This window comes from Vanellus vanellus (genome assembly GCF_965231255.1).
Source record: "Vanellus vanellus genome assembly, chromosome: 18".
Taxonomy (NCBI): domain Eukaryota; kingdom Metazoa; phylum Chordata; class Aves; order Charadriiformes; family Charadriidae; genus Vanellus; species Vanellus vanellus.
This window is the reverse complement of record NC_138923.1, coordinates 8,700,950-8,721,247: the sequence shown is the minus strand read 5'-3', so window position 1 is coordinate 8,721,247 and position 20,298 is coordinate 8,700,950. Positions and strand designations below refer to the sequence as shown.

Here is a 20,298-nt window from a genome sequence, read left to right as displayed (position 1 = left end):
CTGGGATGTCCCCCCAAGCCCCCCCGCTGTGGCTTGGCCGTGACAGAGGCGAGGAGCTTGGTGCCTCCCGCAGCGGGCAGACACGTCCCACACCTCAGCTCACTGCTCAGGGAGGGGAAGGCGCCCGTCCCTGCAGTCATTAAAGGCTCACTTAGCAGCTCCTGTTATTCCAAATTAAAATACCACATTGTTTTCACGGGGAAAATGGATTATAGGCTCAGAGAAAAATGTGTACAGCTCAGAAATCCTTACTGCACAGCTCCTTCTCCCATCCCTGAAGGTCTCTGCCACCAGGCGGGAGCCGGGAGGGTGCCCTGGGAGCCGTGGGCACTGGGCAGAAGGTTTTATCTCCCTTGGGGTCACCCCTCCTGCATGCGGAAGAGCCCGATGTGACCCCAGAGCTGCCGCTCGCTAAATATTTCTCCCACTGCATGAAGCTTTTGATCCCCCTGCGGCTGCAAGGTGGTATTTAGGGGGCACGGGGACTCCCTGATGGCCCTCACAGGCGCCCAGTGCCAGGATCTGGCCTCATCCTGCCCATCACCTCCCACAGAGGCGACCCGGTTTCTAGCCCCCAGCAAACAGGGGTGAGCTGAGGGTGTGGGGACGCGCAGCCCGGTGCACCCCCCCAGCGCCGGCCCCCACCGCACCCCCTCACCCCGTGCGCTGGCTTTTGCAGGCTGTTAATGGAGAAGAGGGCGGATGACAGCCGGGACCGTGGTCATCACAGGTGGAATATTAGCGACTGTCATTTTGCTCTGTATCATCGCCGTCCTCTGCTACTGTAGGCTCCAGGTAAGGCTGGGGGGGATGCGGCCCCGAAGGGTGCTGCAATGGGGAGGGGACCTGCGGGAAGCCCGGTGTCCCCTGCCCGCCGGTCCCCAGGGCTGGCATGCACGGAGCAGCCCCCCTCAGTGGCAGGGTGGGCAGTTTGGGATGCCGGCTGAGCCCCGGCCCCACGGGGCCATCCCCTTTCAGTACTACTGCTGCAAGAAGGATGAGTCCGAAGAGGATGAGGAGGAGCCCGACTTCGCCGTGCACTCCCACATCCCGCCGCTCCACTGCAACCGCAACGTAGTGCTGACCAACGGCCCGTCCCTCTACGCCTCGTCACCCTTCGGCAAGAAGCCGGCCCCGAGCCGGCCCGGCTGCCCCGGCTGCGTGCCGTACGAGCCCCCCACCTTCTTCCTGCAGGAGCCCCCCGAGGAGCTGCACAACGGGGGCGACCGGGTGAGCTACAAGACGGTGAGCCAGGAAGACCTCGATCTGCCGGTGAGCGTGGCCAACCTGCAGGCGCTCAACCCCAACCGGCTCTCGGCCATGCGGGAAGCCTTCTCCCGCAGCCGCAGCATAAGCACCGACGTGTGAGCGCGCAGCTGCTGCCGGAGATCTTAAGAGCGGGGAGAACTTTTTGAAATTCACGGAGGAGTTTAGAAAAAAAAAAGAGAAAAAAAAAAAAAAAAGATTGTATTTCTACGTTCTGTAGGCAGAGACGTGCTAAACGGCAAGATAAAGGGGTAGCGAAAAAAAAAAAACCAAACCCGAAAGGGGAGCACAGGGGAGGACGGTTGCAGCTGGGACGCGAGGTTTTCTAGCACTGCGTTTCACTTATTTATTTTTTTTTCTTTTATAAAGAGGATTTTGATATTGTGCATCCTTTTATACAGAGTAAAAGCCCCTCCTCGGCATTCGGCTGGAGTGCTGCGTGATGACAAGCCAGTAACGGGGCACGGGGTTGGCTGCAAAATGGCTCATTCTGCTGCCGTGGCGTGGGGGCACGCTGCAGCCGACTGCTCCTGGCCCTAGTACACACACACACACACACACATGCGCACCTGAACACACCCCCACCATCCCATAGCAAAGCCGGGATGCTATTGCCCACCCCTCTGCCACCCCCTCTTGCACCCGTGCGTGTGTGTGCACAGCCCTGCCCTGTTCCCAGGCTGTCCCACTCCTCAAGCTGGTCATTTATTCCCGGGTGACAGGCGCGGTCCCCTCAGGGTTAGGATGGTCGGTGGGTGCACAGCCTGTCCCTGCCCCTCGGAGCCCCCAGAGCGGCTCCACTGCCCCCCCAGTGGAGCTGGGGGGGGGTGGTGGTGGTGGTGGAGCAAACCCATCGCATTACCTGCCTATGGAAATAACACACCGCGCGATTGCGGTTGGACAAATACACCCGTAGCCGCCCCCTCTGAATAATCAGCATCCCCACTCCAAATAATGCCATACACGACTTCTGGTCGGGGGCTGGGTGAGCAGGACCAAGCCCGTGCCCGTGTATGTGCCCCACCCCCCACCCCCCGCATGCACATTTTTACACGCATTTGTGTTGGGGTTTTTTTGTAAAAAAAAAAAAGCCGTGACGTTTTCTCCCCATCCAGGAATGGGTCAAACCACTTTAGATTTAGGCAAAGCCACCTCTTTTGCATTTTCCATCGCGCCCTTGCCTACGGCCGGGCAGCCTGGCTCTGCCCCAGCTCCGCCGGCCACGCCGGACCCGGCCGCGTCCCTCTGCGCTGTACGCACTGCACAGGAGCCCTTTGGTTAATTCAGCGCGTCGGGAGGAGCGGTGCCTGTGCGGGGACCCGCGTGCCCTGGTTTCGGCTGGCCGCCTCGGTTCCTCCCCTCCCACCTTGCAATACTCAGTTTGGCTGACAAAACGCCCTCCTCCTCCTGGATTGCGCATTATTCGGGTGAAAAGCATCGCGCTGGACTCGGGGCCGGCTGGCGGAGGACGGACTGGCTGCAGAGAGACTCGAATGGCCTCAGCGCTGTGCTCTGGGTCAGCTTTGCTTTTTAACGCTGCGACGGGATGCAAAAGCCGCGGCTTCGGCCCCGTCGGCTCCCAAACACTGTTTGCAGCCCAGCTGGAGATTTTATGTTTAACCGCGAGGGCTTTTAATTCCACGGGAAATCTTTTGAAGTAATAAGTCCGTCTTTGCAAATGAGTGTCTTTGACTTTTCTCGGGGGGGTTCTGGTTGGGGTTGGGGTAGGGGGGGGAACTGGGTTTGGTTTCGTACGTGTTTATTATTCTGGGCTGAGTCCCTGCGGCGCCGTGTCCCGGGAGCACGATGCCTCTGCTCCGGGGGGGGGACGGCAGCCGCCGCGGCCACACTCCTGTGTACAGTTCTCATCGGGGTTTGTTTCCACCATGGAGCCCTCCTCTTCTTTGCATCTCTCGTGACTGTACTTCTCTTACCGGCCTTCCTTTCTCCCTTTTTTTTTTCCTATTGTCATTTTTCCTTCCCGTGTCGCTAGGAAACTAAGCAAACGGTTGGCTTTCACTAACCTTCACCTGGTGATCTGTTGTACAGGACTTTTTGGGAATTACAACGCGGGGGGGGGGGGGGGGGGGGGCGGGAGGGGGGTAGGAACCAACAAAAATTTAAAAAAAAAAAAAAAAAGAGAAATAAATTACTTCTTTGACATGGGTTTTGAGGCTGACCTTTTTGTGCCCGCGGCGTCAAACACGGGGCGTTGGCGCAGAGTTTCCCCGCTGCCGCGGGGAGCGATGCAGCAGTAATGGGGGTGCAGGCGGTGGGATGGGGGATGCTAAAGAACCTTTGGCCCGGCCTCAGTGAAGCAGAAACGTGGAGACACAGACATGTAGAAACACAGAGCAAACCCCCCCCCTTGGGAGAATGGAAAGGCCCTTTTCTTGCCGATCCCGTATCAAACCTCTGTGCTTCCAAGCTCCTGAGAAGCTTCATGCAAAGCCCCAAAGGGCCCCTAACGCAGAGCAATCGTCCCAAAAATCTCCAGCTCCCCCACTGCTGGGACTTTCCCTGGCATCACTGTCCGAGCAGCCGCAATTCCCCAACTTGAAGCTGCTCTGCTCCCCCCAGCCCCAACTCCAGTGTTCCCAGCACACGGGGCAAGCACCCACGACAAACTGGAGAATAAAACAAGATACCACCATAAATATGACAACTTTATTAAAATATACATATGAGTACAAATTAATGATTATATGGATAAAGTTCACTGTCTGTAAACAAATATATTAAAAAAGAGCACGTCTTTTTTGTGATATAAAGTGCAGTTATGTTTCCATATTATATACAATATGTCAGCATTACGGGGGGGTTGTAAGGACTATGGAACTAACATTTGATTATAAGATAAAATTCTCTGAAAAAGTATACACCTACATATTACAAAAAAAAAAAAAAAGGGGAGGCTCGGGCTTGAGTTCATTTAGCAAACGAAAATCAGCTTCCCACCACATTAAATGCAGCTAACGAGAGAGCGCAGGTCTCGGGGATAAATTGGGAGAGGGGCACTAACCCCCTCCGCGAAGGGAAACTGGGGCTGCGCAGAGCTCACGCCTTCCCGTCGTCAACCCCAAACTTGCGTAGAGGAAAGAAACCGAAGGACAGGACCTCGTGAAACACGTGCGGTGCGTCTGCAGTTCGGGGGAATCAAATATACACGACTTTATGTACAGCTTTGATAACGAGGGCTACCAATGTACAGCGGTAACGGCTTTGCAGCCGAGCCGTGCCGGCACCGTTCCTCGACGCGGGAGAGGGACAAGGATAGTAGTTCTGCATCAGTGGGGGGAGGGGGGGACGAACAAACAAACCAACCCAAAAGCATCCTTAACACCAGCCTGTGGGATGTGTAGCGCTTACTAAATGGTATACGGAGCCCTCGCTAAGGGAGGCGCAGCCCAGGGGTGCCGGCGCGGCGCGTGCCGTGGGTGCTGGGTGCTGCCGGGCACTAGGAGTGGGGCGCGCGGCAGGAGCGGCAGCAGGCTTTGCTGTAGTACCAGTGGCTGCACAGGTTGACTTTGATGGCCAAAGCGCAGTTGGTCCCTGCCTGGTCCTGGCAGCTGTCGTCTGGGGGAGAAAAGGCAAAAGGCGCCGATATGGAAAAGAAAAAGAAAATAAACCAGTGCGAGCTCATGAGCTGATTTTTCCCCATGCACAGCCTGCCCTACACGCCCCGGCTGCGACTGCCACCTCCCTGGAATCTGGCAGAGCATCCCGTGGAAAACACCGTGGGGCTTCTCCATAAATATCATTATCAACCCAAGCACAGGGACAAGAAGGTTGACTCGTTTCATCGCACCTAGCCTCGCCTGGGGAGCCTCATTTGGTCTCAGCCCCAAAATTCAAGCTCTTCCCTGCGAAACGGAGCTGCCCGGGGATTGCTGGAGCCGCCAAGGGAGCCGGGCACAGAGCTGCCCCCAAGCCAAGGGGCTCCCCTGGCATGGCACGGGGTGACCCCAGCATACTCCCAGTTTCTGCCCCGAAGAGGCTATTTGAGAAAGGGAATGGGAATCCAGCAGCGTTACGGCAGGAGTTAGGGGCAAGCGAGCTGCTGGAGAGAGGGAGGAGGCCAGAGACCGCTGCCGGGCTCTCCCAGCTCCCTTCAGAGCAGCATTTTGCTTCAAACCCAGAGGATTTACAATTATATATAGGTGGGTTTTTTTTTTTGTAAAATCCACGGGATGCACAAAACCAGGCTGCTCCTAGGGCAGGCAGCTTGCTACGTGGGGGCCACGAGGCATCTCACGAGCGCCGTGCCGCATCCCGCATCCCGCATCCCGCACCCCGCAGGAGAGGCCAGCCGAGGGCGCCCAGCGGGTCCGCAGCCGAGCCAGGAGCTGGCCCCAAATCCGTCTCCCATTTTCACGCTTTTCTCCCACACCGTCCTTATTCCCAAATCCTATTAAAGAATTAGAACCGCGTGTTCACTAAAGATCACAGGGGCTTTGAGCCAGCGGACGAGTCAGATAACGAGATAGTTACAAATCCCACAGGATATTTGGAGACCAAAAATCATTAAAATAATGGCACAGATGAAACTTCCTAGACGTTAGCTGGAATCACACCGCCGCAGCACCCAAGTCAGCTCTCCGAACCTCCCTTTTATCTTAAGGTCACAGAATGCTTCTTTTGAACTCTCCCCTTAACTTAACGGGGTTACCTGCAGAAATAGCCACCACACGGTGCCCCATTATTTGGGCACAGAAGGAGAGTCATCCTCTTTATGTCCTCCCTGGGGCTATCAAATTGGGGGTCGGTGGAAGCTAAGATGCCGGACGGTGCTGTTTGGGGGGGGGGGGGGGAGCGGACAATGAGTGCCGGGGGTGCTGCCGGCGGCGGGGCTCACCTGGGGGCTCCGTGGGGCAGGGCTGCAGGTCACAGGTCTGTTTGCCCACCGGCTTCACCAGCGGGTCGCAGCCCCGGACGATGTCCTTCCCTTGGTAGCACTTCACGTCCCGCATCCTCACGCCGATGCCGCAGGTTTTCGTGCACTGGGGACGAGAGAGAGGGGGTGAGGCGAGCCCCTGCCATCGCGGGGGGCTGTGCTAAGCCAGGACCCGCTAGAATAAAAAAAAAAAAAAAATCAATGTGCTCGCTGGAAATGTCAGGGAAGGGAGGTGAACGCTTCCCCTGGCTGAATGTCATGTCTGAGCCCTGCACCGCTGGCCTCTTGCTCTGTCTTTGCTGCCAGCAACATCAGCTGCCTGCAGCAGCCGCTGCCCGGGGATACGTGGCCACGCTCCCATTCCCTGGGGCTGCGAGCCTCCCTCCTCCCGCGGACCCTCTGCAAAGGGCCACCGATGAGTTGGCCCAGTCCGTACGCTGCTCCGGGGCACCAGGGTGGCGGCAGTCCCCCCATCCCTGCGACCCCCCCACCAGCACCCCAGATGTGGGGCTGTGGAGCCGGCGTCCCTGCACAGCGCGCTGTGGGTTTGCAGAGCCGCTCCTGAGCCCGGTGCTCGCTGCCTGCTGCCCTTTGGATGCCTCGTCAGGCTGGGATTACGGCAGGGCCGCTTTGGCTAATTATAGGCTGCACGGAGGGTTTGCAAGACTAAACAAAACGAGGTGCCTGGAGCACGGAGGAGGAGGAAGGCTGCGTCAGGGAGGGCTTGAGGGGAGCTCGCCACAGCCCTTCACAGCTCCTCGCCCACGCTCGCTGGGCTCGTCCCCACAGCCACCGAGCCCTGGCTGCCTTGGCAGACCGTGCAGGGTGCTGGGGCAAACTGTGCGCCCAACTCCACATCCCCAACTCCTACATCCCTGACCTGCGCATCCCCCGACCTGCGCATCCCCCAACCTCCGCATCCCCCAACCTCTGCATCCCATAGGGTCCATGCACACCCCATCAGCAGCTGCAGGGGAAAGGAAGGGAAGAAGGAAAAAAAAAAAGCCAAAAAAAAAAAAAGCCAAAGCTGACCCCAAACACCTCCTCTCATCCCTGTTCTCCCTGAGCACAGCCCGTCCGGATCGCAGTGCGGCAGGGCAGACTCTCTGCCCCGAGCTACAGCGCAGTGAAAGGCCCCCCTGGGTGCTCCCTCGAGGGCAGCGTCCTGCAGAGCTTTGCCCATCTCCTTGGGTTATTTTGCAGGTGCTGTGGCCTTCGGGGCGAGGGGACGGGGCACCACAGGCTCAGGGTAAGCGCATGTTGAAGGGAGGGTATTTCCCCCCCTCCATCCCATCTCCCTCCCACAGATCCCCCGAGCTGCCTTCGGCTCCCTCCCCGCTCACCTCCGACCAGGGGGTCGTGTACCACTTGAAGCACGGCCGCTCGAAGCACGTCGTCTCCTCCACGGGCTTCTTGGCAACGTCGCAGTCGGCGGGGTTGCGGGTCTTGATCTTCCCATTGACGATCTCCAGGCAGAGCACGATCCTCTTCTTCACGCCCCGGCCGCACGTGGTGTTACACTGCAGGGGGGCGAGCAGGGCCAGCTGAGAGCCGTGCGCCCCAGTCCATCCCCACCACATCATCCCCCTCCTCCATCACCCCCCAAAACCAATCCCCCACCCCAAGGGCCCCCCCCCCCTCAGCCCAGAGGGGTCGCACTTACCCGCTCCCAGTCCTGCGCCAGCCAGTGCGAGGGGCAGTTCTTGTCACCGCAGGGATGGATGGCCAGCGGCTTCGTCTCCAGGTTGCACTGTGACTCCGGCACCACCCGCCCGTCGCTGGTTTTGCAGTACACGTGCCGGATCATCCTGCCCTGCCCGCAGCCGCCGCTGCACTGAAACCGCAGCGGGCACGGCAGGCGGTCAGCAGCGGGGAAGGCAGCACAGCTCCATCCCCGTCCCCGTCCCCGTCCCCGCAGGGTCCCCAGGACAAGGGACCAAGATGCCTCCACGGGGCTCAGCCACCTCCCCAACCCCACCGCCCGCAAATCACGGAGGGATCCTTGGGGATCAGCTTAAAATAGCTGCGGGGAAGCTCAGCGCATCCTTCCCTGGGCAGCCCCACCGCAGCCGACCCACCCTGTGGCCCCATCACTCAGCATCTCTCGGGCCAGGCAGGAGGGAACCCCGGGATGGCTCTCAAAGAGGTCGGGACAAAGGGGACCAAGCAAGGGGGTACACGTATTTCCCCCCGAGAGCGAGAAGGGCCAGGCAGGCACTGCCCTGAGCGCTGGAGGAGGCAGCGAGCGTTCCCCGGCTCTTTCGCGGCCGCTCTTGCAGGGACGCGCGGTGTTTCACAGCGCCGCTGCTGCCATGGAAACTACTTATTTTTAGCTGATGCTAATGTATCAAAACCTGGGTAAAAATAGCTTGGGATGGAGGGGTTCTCTGTAGCAGAATTGTGCAGAAAGGGGAAAAGAAAGGGGAAAATGGGGAAAAGAAAGGGGAAAACGGGGAAAAGAAAGGGGAAAATAGGGAAAAGAAAGGGGAAAAGGTTCATTTTCTGGGCATGGAGCATCACCATTGTCAAGGTACGCTATGCAGCAGACAGGATGATTTCGACACCCACTAAGGCCCTCTGGCAGATGATGGCAGCAGGACCTGACCGGGTTTTCAGGGTTTAACCCCTCCTGCACGCTGTCCCCCTGAAGGAGAAGCCCCAGGGACAAGCTGCTGGGAAGCTGTGGGACCCACTGGGATGCTGGATCACCCCCAGTGCCGGAGCCCATCCAGCAGCTCATCCCTGCCCTGTGCAAGGAGGAGCCGTGGGAAGAGGAGGGCTCAGCGCTCACAAACACCACCAAACCCCAGTGCCACCATGGGGGGTCGGTCAGGGTGGCCCAGGGTGACCACACTGGTGGGCAAGTCCTGGTGATGAGACAGAGGGTGACACAGGGACTAGGAGAGCCAAAGCGGCTGAATCATTTTGGAGGTCGGCTCTGGGTGCGGGCTGCCTGCGGGTCTGTCAGAGCTGGGAGCTGCCGAGGAGGATGAGTCCGACCCCAAAACTCCCAGCGCTGGAGACACAAGCAAGCCTGCAAGCAGAGCCAGCTGCAACGGGTCGTGATGGCCACTTGGCTGGCCAGCCCGGGAGCTCACCGGTCCCCAGTCAGAGACGGTCCACTGCCGGTCGCAGGGTGGTCCTGTGCAGTTCTTCTCGGCCAGGGGCCGGGCGCTGGCGTCACACAGCTTCTCATCCTCCGAGCAGCGGATGTCCCGTGTCACCACGCTCCGCTCTCCGCACCGGGCTGAGCACTGCGGGGAGGGGACGGGGGGGACGGCGTCAGCAGGGGCTCCCGCTGCGATGGGAACTGGCACCTGCTTTCTGGGTGTTTGGTTTTGTGGGTTTTTTTTACATTTTTAACACGAAACTCTAAAAACACCCTGACAACGCACAGGTGACTGTCTGCAAAACAATCCATAGCAAAGCCGCCCCTCTCCCCCAGAACCCTTCGGCGGCAGCTTCAGCAGCCAGGATAAGGTGCCGGAGGGCTGTATCCTGCCCGGGTGCTATGCAAGCTCTTCGCCGGGTGATGCCAGAGGGCGACAACCCAAGGCACCAAAAATGCCCGATCGGAGCTGGAAAGTTTTAGCTGTCACTTAGAGACAGGGTGAGATCTTCCTCACCTCCTTCCCAGGAACAGCCAGCTCCTTTCCACCTCTTTGGAGAATGTTTTCCCCAAACCACACAACTGAGATTTTTATGCCGTGGATAAATTTGGCACCGCGCGCCCCCCGTGACATTATTTAGAACTGGATTTGAGTTACTACAGTCTCGCATACACACATTTGCTCCATGCATAACGTAAAGCAGGGAAAAGTGTCAACAGCACAGCGCTCAGCCGCACCGCGCTGATACGTTAATCCTCAGATTCCTGAAACGTGCTTTTTTTTTTAATGCCTATTTCCCCAGCCAACTTGGCACCCCGCTGCACATGGGATCCAAATGAGATTAGCTTTGCTGCTGGCTAAGAACAAACCACTCCAGGACTGTCTCAAGCAATCTGTCCCTGACACATGCTGGAGGAGAATACGGATTTCTGTAAAATAAGCCACTCCGGTTTGCTACGCCAGTCAAAATAGCGCGCCAGCACGTGCGCAGGGAGCTCCTCTCTACCCGGCTGGGAAAGTCAAAACATCCTGCAACAGCAGGGAACGTACCAGCCCCTCCACCGGCTCGAGGGAACCGACTCGCCCCAGCTTGGAGAGGAAAAGACACAATGAAATTACAACCAAGAAGCAGCTGGGGAACCTCCCGGGAGGAAGAGTCCGATCCCTCATGGTGGAAACGCTGGGGCAGGTTCGCACCCACCGACAGCTCGGCTCGGAGCTCGGGCTGCTCTTGCTTAGGGGGGTCTGGGCTTGATTCGGGAGCAGGGACGACGTTTGCTCCTTTGCAGAGAGTCAGTGTGGGCGCAGGCTCCGGGGCACAGATGCCACGCTCTGTGCGCCGCCATCACCGTCGTGGGGGACTGGCGGTGGCACCCGCCCGAGCCCGGAGACGGACACAGACCCAAAACCTCACTCTCTCCACACAAGTCCGCTCGCAGAAGACACCGAAGAGGCAGGGCTGTTTCCTGGCCACGCATGGGCGCAGTTACACGCCCCGTGTGTTTTATGTGCTCCCCGCAAGCCGTGCTGGGTCCCCCCTCCCGGCACCACGAGTGTCACCCCGGCACGACGCCGGTGGCAGCCAGGGGACGGGCTCCCAGGCCAGCCCAGCTCGGAGACCGGCCCTGCCTCCCCAGGGAAGCGGCGCTGGTTTTGTTGTGGTCACAGGTTTACGTTTGCAAGCGACGTGCCGGAGCATTGGCCGCGCCTGGAGATAAATTCAGGGGCCCAAATCCTTTCCCAGGTTTTCCTGAGCAAACCAACGAGCTGAAGCAAGAGCAGCAACACAGCGCCCTGAAAGAGCCACCGAAACCCACCCTCCGGCTGCTTTAGGGATCTGCTTCAGGCACAGCTGGGAAAGGGTTTCACTCTCCATGTGGGGCGGTGAAATTGGAGGCGAGGAAGGGAAATTTTATGGAACGTAATTCACGTGTGAGGGGGATGACCTCCTCCTTGGCACGGCACAGCGTGGGGTGAAGGGGCTGCCAAGGCGCGAGGATGGGAGCCGGGGGCTCCTGCCCTATCTCAGTGGGCAATGCCAGCGCCCCGCGCGCTGTTAAAGACTGTGAGCCACCGATGGCGGTGGCCTCCCCATCCTGGAGGGGACCGGGAGGGGACCCAGGGCTTCGTTTTCGGGAAAAGAATTACTGATGCACGTAGGTCCACGCGCAATGACTGCAGCCAAGCGTCCTAAAAGGCAGAATCCCTGATGGCTGTGGATGAGTTTAAACTGGAAAAGGAACAGAGAAGCACAAGCACGTGTGCTCGCCCTCAGCGCTGCCGGGCCAGCAGCCCCCGGGGACTTACCTCGGACCACTCCGACATCTCCCACTGGGGACCACAGGCCGGGTTCTTGCAGACCTTGCGCTCGTCCGGCCGGGTGATGTCAGCAGACTCGCAGAGGTCACTGTAGACGGAGCTGTCGAATCCCGGAGAGATCATCTTCCAGCAGCGGACGATGCGGAACTGGTATCCCTCCCCGCAGGTGCGGGAGCACTCGCTCCAGCTGCTCGTCTCCCACCTGCGGAGGCAAGAGAGGCCGTCACGCCGGGCACGACTGGACCGGGGCCGGAGCATCCCACGGGAAAACCCTGCCTGCTCTCGGCTGGAGGGAGACGGCTGCAATAGGAATGAGCTGCAGTCAGGCTGAGAGCACGCGAGAGGTTTTCCCGTGGGATGGGATGCATTAACGTACGGTGGCTTCACCCGGCAGACCTGAGCTCGTGCCCACGGAGGTGGATGCTAAAACCAGTTTGCCAAGAGGAAGGAGGAGCCGGCGTGGTGATGCACGGAGCAGTTTATCGCATAGTATTGCACGCTCTGTGGCTGCAACACTGTGTGTGCCAACACATTTCTCTGCCAGGCTTTTTGCCCACATTCGGCCCCTCTTTTCTGCCTGTCCAGCTAAAGAACAGAGAGGACACAACCATCCGTCACCCTGCAAATCCCAGCAATAATGTCACTCAAAGCTGTCTGAGCTCCAGTGGGACGGACGGTCATGTACCACCACCGGTCTGACTCTGCTAACCTCGTGCGATGGGCTGGAAGAGCCGGGATCTGCTCCGAGACACTGCCTGCCCCTTACTGTCCCCTGGCACCTCTCTCCTGACGTTACAAGAGGGGAGCAGCTTGTAAACCAAGGGTAAAGACATAACAAGGCAAGATTTTTATAGTACAGTAACATTATAGCAATTTTGAATTAAAAAAATCTATAAATCTAAATGGATCAGAATTCACAGCTCCTCTGGACATGGGGCCACCTCGTGCATCCCCCAGGGCCACCCGCCGCTGTCGCTCTCCCAGCAGGAGAGCCACGTCCCCCCGCTGCACGCCGCCCTCGTGTCCCGCGTGGGGCTCCAGGCACAACACGCAGCCCTAGGGAGGTGACACGCATTTAGAGGTGCCACCTAAATTCAGAAGGGAAACGAAACCAAGGTCTTTCCCATCTAGATCAGGCAAAATTCTCTTAGCACTTTCTGTTGGAAAAGCCTTGCCAGCCCCGGCAGCATCCCGCCTGCCGACGCGCTAGCGAGCGTGCCCGGCTGCCCCGCTGGAGCTCCTGGCAGCCCCTCGGTTCACCCACCGCCGAGCCGCAACCACCGGTAAATCACAGAGCAGCTCTTCTCTCTTCACAGTGCAAACCCAGGGAGCTGGAACAGCACAGCTCCAAGGAGGGGCAGCTTTATAAAAGATCGGTGGGGCAATCTAAGCATGAGAGCCCTAATAAGAGCCCTAATGCTAGTGCTGACAAATTACAAAGTTAATGCAAATAGAGATTAAAATCCCCGTGGAGTCTACAGGGCAGGTATGTTCCCAGCAGTAGCACCATCCACCTCCCCACGCTTTTGTTGCCTCGATTGCAGCCTGCCCTGGCTTTCAGCCTTAGCGTGCGAGGTTCAACCAGACCTGACACCGCAAAGGGCGCGTGCTTTCCTCCCCCATCCTCCTTCACAATTATTCGAGGTGAAAGCAAGCACTCTGCCGGGACCACGTGCCATACCTGGTCCCCGGCACCGCTCCAGTCTTGCTTTTGCACCCTTCACAAGTGACACCACCCCAGGGCACGCACCAGACAGCTTTAACTTCTCCCTTTGCCCCATCCGTAGTCTGACACCATCACAGTCCTCCTCCCTTCGACAGACACCAGTCTGTCCTGCCCGTAACTGGTGTTACTTGCAAACCTTCCAACAAGCACGCCCCGGGTTACAAACCGGCGGCGGAGGTGCGCCGCGCCGTACAGCCCGGCTCGGGAGTGCCGTCAGGCTTTTCGGATAAAGAACCGCATCAGAAAGGAAACCTTCTGAAGGAGTTCCAGCACCAGTTCCCCTCTGCACCAGCTCTTGCCCTGGCACAAGCAGACCTCAGCGATGTTTAGGATGCTCAAGGGACCACTGGATCCGCGGCACAGTTTGCCAGCCCGGCCCCTCCACCCACTTCGCACACGCGTTCCTCCACGCGCTGCCCAGGGTGGGATACTGCCCGTACCGTCAGAGCTTGGACTCGACGGGAGCCCCGGGTGCAAACTCCGCCAGGATTTACGGAAGTTTTAACCCAGCAGCTTGAGCTGAAGCACTCAGGAGCAAAGTCTCGCTGAGTCCCAGTGCAGCTCGGGCAGGTGCAACTGGGGGAGGAGGAGGGATGGGGGTGGTACGGGCCATCCCTGCTGACCCTCCCTCCCCTCACCAAATCCACACTGCCCCCCTCCCCCAAATACATCCACGGCAGAGACAGCGCGGAGCCCCCCGGGAGCGCCCTGGCGAGGCGGTACCTTGGCTGGCACTCTCTCCCAGCACAGAACTCATGGACGGGCTCGGGACGGGTCATGGCATCACAGTACGTATCATCCACTTCGATCCCATCATAGCGAACACACATAGCATATGTGGACATCACTCCTAGTTTCAAAGAGAATACACACACACAACAGAGGACGCTTGGTGATTTTGACATCCAAACTCTTTTTTTTTTTTTTTTTTTTTCTCTTTTTCGAGCTGCATTTTCCAAAACCTCCTGACGGAAAGCAGCAAGCTGGACCTTCTGGCCCGCGGGATGGATGCTGCCGGGAGGGGAGGACCGCAGCGGCCACCCAGCCAACATGGGCAGCGCGGCTGAGTTTGGCCGGCTCCGAAGGCGGGCACGGCCGCCCCCGCCAGGGCTTGCCACCAAGATCAATATATGACTAACACGTTTTTATAGGAAACGTTCAGGGCAACGAGTCTGCTCGGCAGCTCCCTCCGCCTCGCAGCCATCGGCTCCCACCCTGTCGAGCTCGTGGGCGGAGGCGATAGAAAACGGTCCCCAACCCACTCCATCCCCCCCTCCCCGGCTCTCCCTAGATGCCTTACACCCCCTTTGTGCCCGGGTACCCCCCGCGCTCGGGGCCAAGGAAGGGCTCCCGGGGGCTTTCCAAGGAGGCACCTGCCCCTCCTGCTCCCCCGCCGAAAGTGGAGGCAGCCGGCGTCCTCAGACCAAGACCTTTTCCCCCGCAGCCTGCCGTGCCAGAGTAAATGTTGTGAAGTCCATTCCGGGACCTGGCTGGGGACCAGGAGGCTGCTCTGGCTACAGGTAACAAGAATCGCAGCTCTCGGGAAACATATGGTTTACATGAAACTAAAAAAAAAAAGAACTACAGCTCTTGACATGGTAGTGCTTCTCTGCGATATGTCATTAAGAAAAGGCAGTGAGAAAGGAGAAATTTAAGTAAAACCTCTCTCCGCTAGCTGCAAACCAGGGCAGAGCAGCCTGGCTCGGGCAAGGGGGAAATTTGTTCAGAGGGAATCAAAGAAATCAAAAGTGTCCCAGAACATGCGGCTGATGGGATCCCGGGGAAAGGGACGGGTTGCGAAGCTCCCGCTGTGGGCGTGCATCTGCTGGACGAGAACAAACGCTTACAAAATAAAATCCTTGCATTTGCTCTTTTAAGAGATGCCCCGTAGGTTGCAATCTCCTCTCTCCCCCTTTTTTCCTTCTTTCTAATTCCAGAAGCACCGCAGGATCTGGATTATTTCATGGACGGGGGAGCGGTGCAGGCGAGCGCACGACCCACACGCGCTCCATCGCAGGTGATGGGCTCGCAGGGGCCACGACCCCTTAACCAGGGAGTAAAGGAGGAGAGAGATCAGGCGGATCGAAGCTTTTTATTTTTTGGGGGGGGGAGGGGGCAAAAAGGGGGAATTTACGCAAAAAGAATACAGGCTCGGTTTTGATATCCCTGGCATCTGCATCACCGTTCCAGATTTACACCCTCGCAGCCGAGATTGGGCTCCAGGGTAGAAGGAGTGGGAGAAACAAAACAAAATCAAAAAGCCAAATGCTATTTTGTTTCCTGCCAGAGCTGAACAATCTTCAAAATTTCACTCTGTGGGGAAGCAGCTGAGCTTTTCAAACCCCTCTGAATGGTCAAAAAGGGGAGGCAGGGAAAGAAAAAAAAAAAAAGAAAAGAAAAAAAATGAAAAAAAAAAAAAAAAGAAAAGGCAATATGCTGAGACTCAGCACGGGTTTGGGGATCCTGCCGAGCCCCAGCGTGTCCCCTCTGGGCTGGGAAGCGAGGGTGACATTCAGAGCTGCCCCAAGGAAGGGTGTTCTGCAGGATGATGGGCACGCCGGGCACTAACTCTTGGTCCCCGACGCACCCGCGAGGTGGATGGGCTTCGCACGCTCTCGGCCCCCGGCTCCTCTCCCCACACTTGCACCCTGGTGGAGCAGATTCGGGGTGCTGCTAAACCAGCTCCAGAGATCGCGAGATCCCCTACAACATCACCAGGTCTTTCCCATCCCTAACAGACATAAAAGTGACTCACACACGAGGTGATTTCAGCGGTTGTGCAGAATTTGGCTGCTTCAACTACCTGTGGTACATGTAGAGCTGCAGGGTTCATGGGAGGAAAGCTTCCACCTGTACATGTCAGCAGCACTCACACCTTGGCCCTTTCTTAACAACTTCAATCTGTTTCTAGCGATAAGCAAACAAAAAAAAAAAAAAAAAGAAACAAAACAAAACAAAACAAAAGGCATTTACAAGGCGAGCGGTGATAGGCCACGTCAGACACACACATCTGCCAGCAGGCTGCAGTACGGTTGGGTTCGGGTTTGGGAGGGGATTTGCTTTGTTTGGCGGTTGGGTTTGGTTTTTCTGATTTTTTGGGGTTTGTTTGTTTGTTTTAATCGGTTTGGTTTGTTTCACAACATACCTGTCCTGAGCCCCAAGTAGAATCCCCAGCCCGGTTAGAGGCAGAGCTTCCACTGTCTAGAAATAGAGAGAATGGGATAAAAATACCCACAAGTAGAAACAGTTCAGAATTTAACAAAGTTTGCATTTTCTGCTCAAATACACCTGGCCCTCAGCATACAGCGACTAAAGGTGCAGTATCTCCTCCCCTGCGTCTCCAGGGCCGGGCACGCCGACTCGCGCTGCTCAACACGGCAGAGCTTTCGGCTGCTCAAATCTCAGCAGCTCACTCCTTCCGAAAGCCTACACGTGGCGCAGGAGTTCATAAGCTTGCTTCTCAAAGCACGCTTTGCTTTTAAACACCGAGGCATGCCATTTGCCTACCCGCTGCTTTTGCCACTCTTGGTTTGGTTTGGTTTGGTTTGGTTTAGTTTAGATAGGTAATTTGCATCTCTCATATCCACTCTGTGCCCAACCATCGGGAAAGGAGTAACGGAGTCAGCCTGGTGTACAGAAAAGCATTTGTCAAAGCAAGAATAACAGCTTCTCCCAGTTCAGTGCGTCCTGCATGCTGTAAGGTTGTAACACGTCAGGGATACTGCACCTTTACAACAAAAGGCTTCAATTCTGTTCTCATACCTTTGTTCAAACCCTTGAAACGGCTACACTGAAATAGCGTACAAGGTTGGATCCTGACATCCAGTTGTCTCTGGCCTGGCGAGATATGCAGCTCGTATGATTTCTAGGCAGCAGAAGCTCTGAAATTGCCTTATTTAGTTGTTCGTAAGAAAAAGTTGAGGTCTAGTCTATCAAATCAACCTTTAAAAGGACACTGTTGAGAATCCAGCCGTTTCCTTTTGGACCCACCCTCCTTCCACCGCCAGCACTGAGCCTCCAGAAGGATTAAAAACAACAACAATCTCATTTTCCCTGTTTGATTTTGCTCTGTCAGTTTGGCAAATGGTCGCTTCCTGCATTTGAAATGGAACCGAAATGAATGTGACTTTTTTTTTTTTTTTCCCCCCCAGAAAAATAACAACCTCGGCTCGCTATAAATAGTTCTTTATCTTGTCAAAACAGCTCTGCCCGGGGACCCGCATCAGCCCCTGACCCCGGCTGCCGGCGGGGTGCTGCCTGCTGCCGCCCAGCCAGGAGAGGGCTCACAAGATGACAGTTTTCAGTAAGATCAGTTAAAACAGGGTCAACATGTGGGTTTCGTACTTTAATTTGCCTGGAAAACAGGGTATTACCTAGACCCTCCCGTCTATACCCTGCTCTCAGAGGCACCACCAAGTTATCCTGTGACCGGGACTCCTCTCCCTCGAAAGGAGAAAATAAGCTTCAAAATAAACTTTTTACTACATCTGAGGACCGAAAATCTTTCAACAGTGTCCCTTTAATGTGTGTGATCCTAAATAAAGAGCTGCTTCTATGCGTAACGAGGTCGCAGGGACGAGTTCTTTCCAGATAAATCAGACATTTGGTCATAGGGCAGCGTTTTGCTCTCAGCATTTCACGCAAAGACAAAACTGTCATTTTGTTCTCCTCTAAACGCAAACAGCAGCACATTGTCCTAGAGAGCTGGTGGGGTTTTTCCTCTTTTCTTTTATATTTTTCTCTTTATGATGAGCTTTTGTGTAAAGCCAAGTATTTTCTCCCCTGCCTGCCCTTTGCATCGGCTTCTCCAGCAAGCAACTGCACCCGAAGTTAGCACCAGTCCCCCACTCCCAGCTGAGGTCTGGGCTGCCCGTCTTCCCCAAACGGTCCCCGTAGCAGAAGAATAATCCTAACAAGTGCACGTGAACACCGCAGATCAAAGTCCAGAGTCCCTGGGCTGACATTTCTGTATTTTATTTCAGTTTTTATTTTTAAGCAAAGGGGGGGGGGGACCCACGGCTCCTGTCGCAGGATCAGCCCTGGCTGCACACCACAGCAAGACTTTAACTGCCCCAGGAGAGGACAAGCAGCACTGCATCCCTACCGAGGCACAAGAGCCACCCACCCATTCCTGTGCCAGCAGAGCTTCTTCCCAGAGAGGAAACATAACACACACCATGCTGGTGCAAGGGGCTCCTGTAACTGGTTAACTCCATCCGCACTAAGAACTACAACAGTTCAGAAAGAAATAAAACGCCCCACCTCTAACCAACACTGTCCCGCCTGTGCAGACGGGCTGGCTACCGTCTGCAAAGAGATGATCCTCCCATGCTTGGTCATTGACGGGGAACGAAAAATCGCAGAAAGCCACCATCCAGCCCAAACTGAAGGATCTGGGAGGTCTCAAGTTCAAGTTCCTGCCCAGAACTAGGCTGACCCCAATAAGAGACTGGGTCCCACAGGGCCTTGCCGATCTCCAAGGGTGGAGATCCCCCACCCTGCCCCACACCCGGGGCAAGAGGTTTCCCTTTGTGCCCCATCACCGTTTCCTTCAGCGCAGCTTCTGGCTGACCCCTCCACTGCCCTTCCTCCTGGAGGAAGATGTCCAACCCCCAACACTCTTCACATGCCCCATGCTGCAGCACCCTGCCCCTGACATGCCAAACCCCCAACCGCATCCCGCTGCCAGCATGGGCTCCATCCCGCTGTGCTGGGGGCCAGCAGGAGCTTTAACCCTGGCCCCAGTGACCTGAGCTCCTCATCCATCGTTCCCACCCAGGAGATACAGATTAGCGATTGGCGTTACGATTGCAACTGGGCTTGAAGTAATAAATAAAAAGTTGGGGGAAGCGATAAAGGCAGGGCAGAAGCAGGTTGTCCTGACACGGTCCCTTCTGCCGGACCCTGAGCCTCCAAACGCACCCGTCTCTGCCTCCTCCACAAGCGCCCACACATGCGGATGCTCTAATTGCCGATGACATGATGGGATTTTCTGAACTGCTGGGGTGGAGAGCAATGCCTCCACGCAGTGGGTAAAGGCTCCCGGAATAAGGTGCAAGTTGTTTTGTTGCCTTCCTCTCACTGATTTTTTTTTTTTTTTTTTAAATAAAATGACATGCCTCCCAACAGCATGGTTCCTGCACCCCAGCTGCCCCACATCTGCCTCCACTGGCCTTTCAGCCACCCCCCACGGCTTCACAGCAAGAGCCGGCGAGGAGCGGAGCATCCCTCAGCCCAGGCTATAGCCCCGGCTGGACCTGGATGCAGCCTTTTGGCTAGTGCAAAAAACTTTTTTGGATATTAACGTTTAGACCTGAAAAGTTGATATTTTATTCTAGAGAAAGTGGGGGAGAAGAAGAGGGAAACACTGTAGAACAAAACCAAGGGAAGTAATGGGGAAAAAAAAAAAGTGGCAGTGCTGGGTGTCCTTCCTGAAGGGCTCCAAATCCCTGCCCGGTGTCCCCACTAGAGGGGCAGCCAGCGATGGGGGAAGGAGTTTTTTAGCACCGCAAAAATCTGCGCTGGAGCCACTGACAGGCTTTGGCGACTGATCTGTAATAGCCGCACTGCTCCGGATCTTAAAGCATGCGAAGGTTCCTTTATTCCCAGGAGGCAGGAAAGCATTAGACCCCTTTAACAGCTACTGGGAGAGAGGCGTGGGCACAGGGCGCCAGCCGAGGCCACCCAGAGGGGGACCAAGGGGGGGACAGCCCCCTTCCTCAGCCCCACGGCACGGTTAGGCAGGGGAGCTGCCGGCGCTGCCCTCGCCTGTCAGAGTGCTAATGAAATGCTTGCTTTGGCAGCCGAAGGCAGAGTTTCCAAGCCAAGCCACGAGAAGAGATGATAGACTCAAGCCCTTGGCACTGTTTTCATGTTCTTATCATTAAGAAGTTTGTTGATATGTTTGGCTGCATGGACATTTTCTTTAGGATAAGTTTCTTTAGCATAAGCTCGTATAAGTTCTAGGTAAATACAGCTAACTA

At 56.6% G+C, this 20,298-nt stretch overlaps 2 protein-coding genes across 2 annotated transcripts in view; one reads left to right on the top strand and one right to left on the bottom strand.

Annotated features, from left to right (window-relative positions):
• Nucleotides 1-702: 702 nt before the first annotated feature.
• On the top strand, nt 703-1,368 carry FAM163B (family with sequence similarity 163 member B; the record flags this gene model as incomplete). The annotated part of the gene is made up of 2 exons (XM_082492836.1): nt 703-795; nt 979-1,368. 2 exons carry the CDS (start codon nt 703-705, stop codon nt 1,366-1,368), a joined length of 483 nt encoding a protein of 160 aa, XP_082348962.1.
• A 2,559-nt stretch (nt 1,369-3,927) lies between these two features.
• The window catches only part of ADAMTSL2 (ADAMTS like 2), a 28,121-nt gene continuing 11,750 nt past the window's right edge, over nt 3,928-20,298 (bottom strand). Inside the window, exons 12-19 of the mRNA XM_082492816.1 lie at nt 16,119-16,222; nt 14,039-14,165; nt 11,578-11,791; nt 9,259-9,414; nt 7,824-7,994; nt 7,504-7,680; nt 6,122-6,266; nt 3,928-4,842 (exon numbers count right to left, since the gene is read on the bottom strand). Of these exons, the coding sequence (XP_082348942.1) occupies nt 4,724-4,842; nt 6,122-6,266; nt 7,504-7,680; nt 7,824-7,994; nt 9,259-9,414; nt 11,578-11,791; nt 14,039-14,165; nt 16,119-16,222 (1,213 nt within the window). The 3' untranslated portion in view covers nt 3,928-4,723. The remainder of the gene's footprint in view (nt 4,843-6,121; nt 6,267-7,503; nt 7,681-7,823; nt 7,995-9,258; nt 9,415-11,577; nt 11,792-14,038; nt 14,166-16,118; nt 16,223-20,298) is intronic.